The following is a 9323-nucleotide window of genomic DNA, read 5'->3' on the forward strand; positions in this document are numbered from 1 at the left end:
TAATACTCATCTTTATTATCGGCCATCTATATGGAGCCTGCAGGAGGCTGCTACATCATTCAGAGGCATGGAGCGGAGTGTTTACAGCCCGGCAACTGAGACTAATTGAGGCAGAGACGCCATGACTAGTTAGCGCTGATTTGCATGTGTAGTTTCCCAGCACAGGTGCCTCCCTAAGGGCCCTATTCCACAGTAACGATAATCGGCCGGATCGACCCCATTTGGCCCGATTCGGCCGATTATTGTTCGGTGAAATAGAGAGAACGATCAGCCTATGATCGTGTCATCGGCTGATCGTTCATTTAGGGCCAGACCTAAAATCATCATTCCCCCACCGCGCATCGCTACGGTTGAATAGCGGTGCGCGGCGGGCGACCGACGATTTGACAGCACCAGCATCATCATCATCATACATTACCTGTCCAGGCTTCTCTGCGCTGTCTTCAACCCAGGGTCCCGCGCTCTCTATCTTCTGAATGGCCGGTCAGCTGATGGAGCGCTCAGCCAATCACAGGCCGGGACCGCCGCGGCCTGTGATTGGCTGAGTGTGGCCTGTCAGCTGACCAGTCATTCAGAAGATAGAGAGCGCGGGACCCTGGGTTGAAGACAGCGCAGAGAAGCCTGGACAGGTAATGTATGCTGCTGCAAGGGCTGCAAGGACATCGGTAACGATGTCCCTGCAGCCCTCGCTCAACGATCATTGGGCCGGGGAATAGACCCAGTAAACGAGCAGCGATCTAGCAGATCGCCGCTCGTTTACATCGTTGATCGGGCCCTCCTCGGCCCGTGGAATAGGACCCTAAGTCTTTAGCCCCAACCAGGTAAAGTAACTATCTCAGGGGCCACACCAAGTGATGTCAGCTGTGATTTCCACTACAGCCCCTAGGTGTCTCACTCCCCCTTTGCACAGCTGCAGTGCCCAGGGAGTTTAGCCATGTTCTGTATGTTAGCCTTAGGGTACAAACCCACTTGCCGGATCCGCAGCGAGTCCTCTCGCTGCGCATTTGCAGAGAGACTCGCTGCGGATCCTGGCCCTATTCTTTCAATGGCAGACAAAATCCCCAGCCCGCCCCGTTAACCCCCCGGCCGCCGGAGCATACACTTTACCTGATCCCGGCTCCGGCTTGCTTCAGCGGTTCCCGGTGTCTTCAGCAAGCCGGAGCCGGGATCAGGTAAAGTATATGCTCGCTCCAGCCGCCCGCCCGCAGCCCCGGCCGACTGATCATACCTGATCAGAGCATATACTTTACCTGATCCCGGCTCGCTGCGGATCCGGCAAGTGGGTTTGTACCCTTAGGGTGGGTTCACACTGAGGAATTCTCGCGGATTTTCAGGCGGATTCCGCGGCAAAATGCACGCGGAATCCGCACGGAATTCCGCCCGTAAAGAATGAACATTCTGAATGTACATTGGCTTTAATGGGCTTTCCGCTTATTTGTTCACACAGCGGAATTTCCGCGCAGAAAATTTCGCCGCCGATCCGTTTTCCGCCTGAAGAATTGACATGTCAATTCTTTGGGTGGATTCCGCTAGAGCAGTGCTTCTCAAACTGTGAGGCGGGCCTCACCAGTGAGGTGCCCCCTAGTTGTTGGTGAGGCCCAGCTGGGGAGCCAGTTTTCACAAAAGTGACTATGATCTGCACAGTCATTTTGCTGTTTGCAAAAATCTCCATTTTAGCAACATTATTAATTTGTTTTGTACTTGCTTTATTAGTATATAGAGCTTAAAGATGAGTGAAAGGTAGCCCTAGAATTTTTTCCAGCTTTTAAATGGACTTTCACCACAGATAGTGAGGCCGAGGCATCCTCTTGGTCAGTCTGGTGAGGCACAAGCATTGCCTTGGTCTGTTGGGTGAGGCTCAAGTAGAAAAAGTTTGAGAAGCGCTGCGCTAGAGGGAACGTATAGAAGTCAATGGGGCTTTAATTCTGCTTGAAATTCTGCTTGAATTCCGCTCACATTCCGACATTCCGCTCAAATTCTGCTCCTATTCTGCTGCTGAATAGGGGAGGAATTTCAAGCAGAAAACTTTCTGCTTCAATTCCTCGAGAATTCCTCAGTGTGAACCCACCCTTAGGGTGGGTTCACACTACGGAATTCTCGCGGACAATGTCCGCGGAATTCCGTCAGCTGTCCGCCCACACATCTGGGCGCCTTTCCGCCGGCCCCATAGACACCATTCTATGGGCCGGCGTATTCCGCTATACGCTGAAAGAAGTGTCATGTCACTTCTTTTAGTGGATCGCGGAATACGCCGGCCCATAGAATGGTGTCTATGGTGTCAAATAGTTGGGGTAATGTTCACTAGTCAGCTCCACCCAGAGACAGAGACCTGGGACTTGTACTACCTCACAAGACAGTCTCCCATATTATGTAGGCAGAAGGCGGCCAGATAGCAAAGTCATATCTAAATGTGAGTACGAGGATTCTTTCACCAAGATACCATATACAACCTACACTAGGTTGTATAACCTCGCACACAAGCCTCTTCCTTCTACTAACTTCTACCTCAAGAGTGTACTCAAAGTATTGTACTATTTTTGCACTAGCACCTGTGAGCAGTATTGTTATTATATTTTGTGTTGCATTGAAGCTTTCAAGTAAAGTTAAACCCCTGTTTACGTCAGGACTCTGTCATCTCTTACGCCGCACCTGCACCTCACACTAGTTCTTCCAAGGTTCATTGTCCGTGTGTCCAGGGTGGGTGTTACCCCTCTTGGCCATTGTGACAAATTGCTACTAAAACACCAAAGTCCACCGGCTCCAGTGCCCCGGGCCACGGCACATACAGTACAGGGAGGAATAAAACAACACTGTCGGGGAGACTGAGACAAAGGCAAACAAGCAGTTTATATGGTAGGAAACAGAGAGCATGGTGCCGAGGGCTGGAAGTTAGCTTCACTGGTGGCTTCTGACTCCATCACCCCTGGCACAAATGATATTGTTACACTTAGTAAAGTGTCCACACAGCTTTATTAGCACATACACAAATCACAGACCTGACAGGACAATGTGTTTATAGACCATGCAGCCCTGACGGCGGTCACGTATCAGTGCAGTTACGCCGCCTTTGTGTTGTACAAGCAAAGCTAAGATGGTGTTTTGCATGGATAACATTTGTATGTAGGTCTGTGGCCTTTCTGTTGTACATAGTTAGTTTTTAACCCATGTTATAGATCATGAACTATAAGAAAGAGGAAAAAAACAACACAATGTAATGATGCAAAATACATGACTCCCCATCACAGAGACTGTCAGGGTAATCCTCAACAGATTACTGTGCAAGACAAGTGGATGAGATTTTAATCTCTTATCCACCCATGACATACAGTTACATCAAAGGTTGCTGGGAAAGTGGTTTCAGGTACCTGCAGCTGATACCCACCGTCAATGTGCAACGCTGGAGATCTGGTTAACTGTTTAGGAGCTGAGTCATGGCGTGTGCACCGTCTCAGTGGAAGCCCCATTATGCAATCTCGGGGTGCTGGTTAGCTATCACGACAGCCTGAGGCACTGACAGGCTGCCATGGCACGTCTGCTGGTACAACCTGGTATAGGCAGGCTCTACTAGCAGAGTACCAATTAAGTAGATCAATGTAATACATGCACATTGCATTGATCAGTTGAACTGTTTAGGAGCTGTGATCAATAGTCGTAACAGTATAAAGTTATATAATGCGCCACTGATGACAGATCTGTTAGTGATAAATACTTTTTTCAAGTTTTTTTTTTTTATTATTACATTTTTGTAAAACTATAAAATCAAAAGTATATAAATTTTGTATCCTTGTTATCATACTCATCCACAGAATAACGTTATTGTAAGTTTTACCATATGGTAAAAAAGAAATTGTCTGTAATTATACTATGACCTTTTTAGTTATAATTTCACCCCACAAATAATAATTTTCCATTTTAGAAATACATATGTTAAAATGAAGGGTGCCAATACAAAGTTCAACTTGGGCCCCAAAAAAAGCTCTGTTACAGGTCTTAGGGTATGTTCACACTGAGTAAATGTGGCGGAATTCCGCGGTGGAGAATCCCGCCTGCCTCAGTGTGCCGCAGCCTGTCTATGAGAGGGCTTGCGCGCCTCCGCTCCAGCTGCTCTCCACGCAAATAACTCACATGCCAATTCTTTGCGCGGATAGCGGCACAAGCGGAGGCGCGCATACCCTCTCATAGGCGGGCTACATCACACTGAGGCAGATGGAATTCTGCGGCCGAGAGTTCCGCCACGGAATTCTGCCACATTTACTCAGTGTGAACATACCGTTAGAGGCAGTTTGCCAGATTGGGAAGGGGTTACAAAATCTCATCCACACACTACAGAAACTTTCCATATGGAATCTGACCTGTGCGCAGATTGTCACTGTTAACTTCAATGGGAAAAAGATATTTGCAAATAAACCTCTCAGTCATGTGTAGTTATGGATTTTGCTTTAGATTACTTTTGGATTCCCAATAACATGTATTTGTATCATGCAATGTACATCTGAAATGAAGTTGCCCATAGGGTCTAAGCCTTCTTCTATTATATTTTCAGGATTCCCTAAGATACTTGATCGGAAACTGTCCTAGTCCGGTTGCAGAAATTAGTCCGGTTGAAAAGAGTAATATCAACTTACCCTCACCACCAACTCCACCAACTCCACCCAAAGTTCTGCAGCCAAAACCTTACAATCTTCAATCTAAAATCAATGCAGTCTTTAACAAAATCCAAGGACTCATCCCAAATGTTACATTCACCGACTTTAATAGAAGCACAAGTGCGCAGAACAGTAAAGTGTCCATAGCCATCAAAAGGGAAAAGTACTGTATTGGAGAAGACTTTGTGGTTAAAGTTCATATGTACGACCACCTGGGTAACAGGAAAACCTATGGAGGAGACTTCATGAGATCACGACTTTTTTCTCCAACACGTGGAGCTGGTGTTTCTGGTAGGGTGGAAGACTTTCAGAATGGATCCTACCATATCCACTTTCCGTTGCTTTGGGATGATGGTAATGTCACGGTTTCCATTCGACTGTGGCATCCCAGTGAAGGGATTGCAACCCTCTGGAGAGCACGGCATGCCAGTCTTGGGGTTCTTGGTTTCAATGGAAGATACTTATACCTTGACAAGGAGGTTATCACTACATGTGGCTTTCAGCTGAACACTACCGAAGAGGTCTGCGAGTACAGAGATAAGTTCTATGAAGAGGTCTTCTACTGTATTAAACCAAAGAACCTACCGTGTGACTGTTTACATGATATGAGAGCTGTGGATCTTCAAAAATCCTACCTAACAGAAGGAGAGAAGTCACTGTTTCAACTGTAAGGTCCAAGATCTGACGCCAGGTTCTGGGTCATGCCTCTTAGATCTGGACTAATGGATTTAGTTGTGCCCAATACCTACCCTGTTGGCCAGAAGTCAAGCTCAGTCCCTACCATAGACCCTAGAAATGAGGCATTTGCAAAGAGTTTGGGGTACTATTGTTATAAGGTGGATTCATTGTACACAGTCTGGTTATAACCCAAACCTTCCATAGCTCAGTTGCAGTTCTTGCACCTTATAGAAAAGTTGAAGTTCTTGTACCTTAAAGAAGGCATAGTTGGGGGCATACATAGATGAAAATGGGTTATAAGGAATAATGAAGGTCCATTTTCAGACAAGAACCCCAAAGAAAGGTTTTTCCCATAAAGTATGAGCTGTTAACGTCATGGTCTCCAACCTTTGGATCACCAGCTTTTGCAATGCCACAGCCACAGGTTGGGGACCATTGCTTACTTGCCATGACCGTTGTGCATAGTTTCATATTACTGTTATTTTTATACAATATTAGTATAATTCTTACTGGTCATTTTCTTAATTTCTTGAAGTTCCAACATTGGTGTGGAAATGGCCCAAGGTTTGGAGACCATCGTCGTTATAGATTGTGGATGTAAGTCTACTGGTATACTTCTTTTTATGCTGCTTTAATTTTTACTCTAATCAAATGCAGAACCTACTGTACATATGGAACATGAACCCTGTGGGATGTGGATTCCAATGTATATGAGAATCATGGGGAATCTGCCTTCCGTTTATACTGCGAATAATGCTGCAGTTTTTTTTCCAATGGGGATTTTAAAATTTGCATTTTGGATGATAAAAAAAAAAATCATAGTACTGAAAGTAAGAAATATCTGCAGAAATAAAAAAAAATAATAGAGGTAATAAAATAAGAAATACTGAAATAATAAATATAGAAAACAAAATATTAGTATGAGCATAAACTAATAAAGTAGGTTATAAAAAAATAGTACATTGACAACAATGAAAAAGTCAAATAAATTAATAAAAATAAAAAAATCTAAATTAATTCACAAATATTAAAATAAAAAAATGGGTATAGACAAACCAATATGTGTGTGTGTGTGTATGTGTCCCAATATCACCATGGATGGCATTGTGCAGACACGTGTACTGCTTGGGATAGGAATTGACAGTTCTTATAAATAGGGTTTCTACAGGGGAGCATTGTTCTTTTTGACCCTTCCTTTGGCAGACAGAAAAGGTCCAACGCCCTTCTATCTAATAAAAAAAAATTCCTGATAGATATATAGATAGATAGTAGATAGATAGGAGAGATAGATAGATAGATAGATAGATAGATAGATAGATAGATAGGAGATATATAGATAGATAGATAGATAGATAGATAGATAGATAGATAGATAGGAGATAGATAGATAGATAGATAGATAGATAGATAGATAGATAGATAGATAGATAGGAGATAGATAGGAGATAGATAGATAGGAGATAGATAGATAGATAGATAGATAGATAGATAGATAGATAGATAGATAGATAGATAGATAGATAGGAGAGATAGATAGATAGATAGATAGATAGATAGATAGATAGATAGATAGATAGATAGATAGATAGGAGATAGATAGATAGATAGATAGATAGGAGATAGATAGATAGATAGATAGATAGATAGATAGATAGATAGATAGGAAATAGATAGATAGATAATAGATAGATAGATAGATAGATAGATAGATAGATAGATAGATAGGAGATAGATAGATAGATAGATAGATAGATAGGAGAGATAGATAGATAGATAGATAGATAGATAGATAGATAGGAGATATATAGATATATAGATAGATAGATAGATAGATAGATAGATAGATAGGAGATAGATAGATAGATAGATAGATAGATAGATAGATAGATAGGAAATAGATAGATAGATAGATAGATAGATAGATAGGAGATAGATGATAGATAGATAGATGTGATATTATACAGGTATATACCTCAGTAACAGTCTCTCTTTCTCTCTTTTTTTTATTATTGTTTTAGATAATTTAGGAATAACAAACTCCACCTGTCTGCCAGGGATGAGCTCTCCTGTCCCCAGTGGACACTTCTACAATAACACCTGGTATCCGGCTTATTGCAATATGACAGTCTATAAAACGGGGGAAGATTTCATCAAATGTCTGCAGGGGAAAAATCTCTTCCTCATCGGAGACTCCACGTTACGTCAATACATCATGCACTTCACAGAAGAAATTAAGAGTAAGTGTGACCGGTTATGGAAGGGTTAATAATGTCAGCTATGATTTTGGGATTTTTCCCAGGAAAGTGCAGGGGGGGGGGGGCGCGGGGAACTGCAGGGGGGCAGGCTTCCCGGGTGATTGCTAGATCGTCCGGGCAGCCCATAGAGGATAGCGGCGGTCTCCTGCCGCTGATCCTATTCCACGGAGCGATGGCAACAGATCGCTGCTATCACAGTCTTTTGTCTTTCAACATGGTGAAAGACAAACGACAGCAATGATCAGCCGACATCGTTCATGTCAGATGATCATTGTCTTCTATTACATGGGACGATTATCGTCCCTAACGGCCGATATTGGCCGATAATCGTTCCATGAAATAGGGCCTTAAGACTAGCCAGTATCAGATAAAAATTAAGCGGTTTAACTGTTTCAAAAGAGACGTTACCAAGTGAAGGACAGATCCAAGTCTAGCATGACGCCAAGACATCAGAGATGGAAATGTCAGGATTAGGTTGTGTTATCGAGAGTGGTGAGATATGTTAGGGACAGTGGACAAATTACAAATTCTGTAGTAGTATGGGGGGGATGTCACAGGAGGAGGTGTATAGTTGGATGTGATCAGCATACAGAACGTTCTGAAGGCCAAATCTGAACCCTGAGGAGCCCTAATAACAAGGGGAAGAGAAGAAGAAGAAACTTTTAGTCGAGTGTGGCAAGCAGGTTGTAAGGAGTTGAGAAGAGAAATGTAATTCGCATTCCTCACCATTTTTTCTTTTTCTCCATCAGTAGTAAAATATTTCCGATTTCACGAGGGTGGATGGAATTTGTGGGAGAAGACACTAGAAGCTATTAACCAAGATAAGGACATATATGTCTCCTTCAAAAGGCACGGCTTTCCACTCGAGAGCTTCGGGTTCTATTACTTTAAAGAGGACATGTACACGAGTCGTCAGATTGATCGACGTGGTGGGGGAAAGGACACCATCTTTGTTATTACAATGGGACAGCACTTTAGACAGTTTCCATTAACACTCTACATCAGACGAGCCATCAACATCCGCAGAGCCGTGGAGAGACTGTTCTTACGGAGTCCGGATACCAAAGTCATCATCAAGACGGAAAACACCAGAGGAATTATTGCTCCTCCAGAAAGAATTGGGGACTTCCATGGTTATACCCAGTATCTGGTGCTAAGGGAAGTATTTCAAGGAATCAATGTAGGCTTTGTAGATGCTTGGGACATGACGGTGGCCGCCTCCACGGATTCTGTTCATCCATTTGGATATACATTTGAAAATATAATGAGCATGACGTTCACCTTCGCTTGTTGAGGATTTTATCTTTTAATGAGACTAGTAAAAGTTATGAGACTGTTATATGAAGCTAGTCTCTACATGAGCAAGGTTCTTGCATTTTCACAAGTTCCTCTACATGGTCTGAAGAAGGTCGATTAACCAAAATTATAAAACAGTTCTATAGGACATATAAAAAATAAAGATTTTATACTGAAGTGTGAAAAAGAAGTGTGGACAAGTTTATTCCATGTGCATATCAAGGTTGGGAATGTATGAACACACCAAGAGTGCCGCCATGCTGACCAACATGAAGACCTTTCCTGATGACTACATAGTTTTTATTTAATGAAACATTGTCCATGTACATGTGTTTTGTTCACTTTTTCTCAACACTATATAGTATTAGAGTATTAGTATTAGAGTATAGAAATAAACCTAGCTTATAGATACAGCAACACAGCTGGCAATGATATCTTACAACACCAG

General features: G+C 42.9%; 1 protein-coding gene across 3 annotated transcripts in view; it reads left to right on the forward strand.

The window, feature by feature from the left end:
• LOC138801447 (NXPE family member 4-like) overlaps nucleotides 1-9044 on the forward strand; it is a 28386-nt gene extending 19342 nt beyond the window's left edge. For all 3 annotated transcript variants that reach the window (XM_069984291.1, XM_069984290.1, XM_069984289.1), the window contains exons 3-6: nucleotides 4544-5313; nucleotides 5860-5921; nucleotides 7343-7561; nucleotides 8329-9044. In XM_069984291.1, the coding sequence (XP_069840392.1) occupies nucleotides 4544-5313; nucleotides 5860-5921; nucleotides 7343-7561; nucleotides 8329-8873 (1596 nt within the window). In that variant the 3' untranslated portion in view covers nucleotides 8874-9044. The remainder of the gene's footprint in view (nucleotides 1-4543; nucleotides 5314-5859; nucleotides 5922-7342; nucleotides 7562-8328) is intronic.
• The last annotated feature ends 279 nt before the right edge of the window (nucleotides 9045-9323 follow it).

Source organism: Dendropsophus ebraccatus, chromosome 9 (genome assembly GCF_027789765.1).
Source record: "Dendropsophus ebraccatus isolate aDenEbr1 chromosome 9, aDenEbr1.pat, whole genome shotgun sequence".
NCBI classification, from domain to species: domain Eukaryota; kingdom Metazoa; phylum Chordata; class Amphibia; order Anura; family Hylidae; genus Dendropsophus; species Dendropsophus ebraccatus.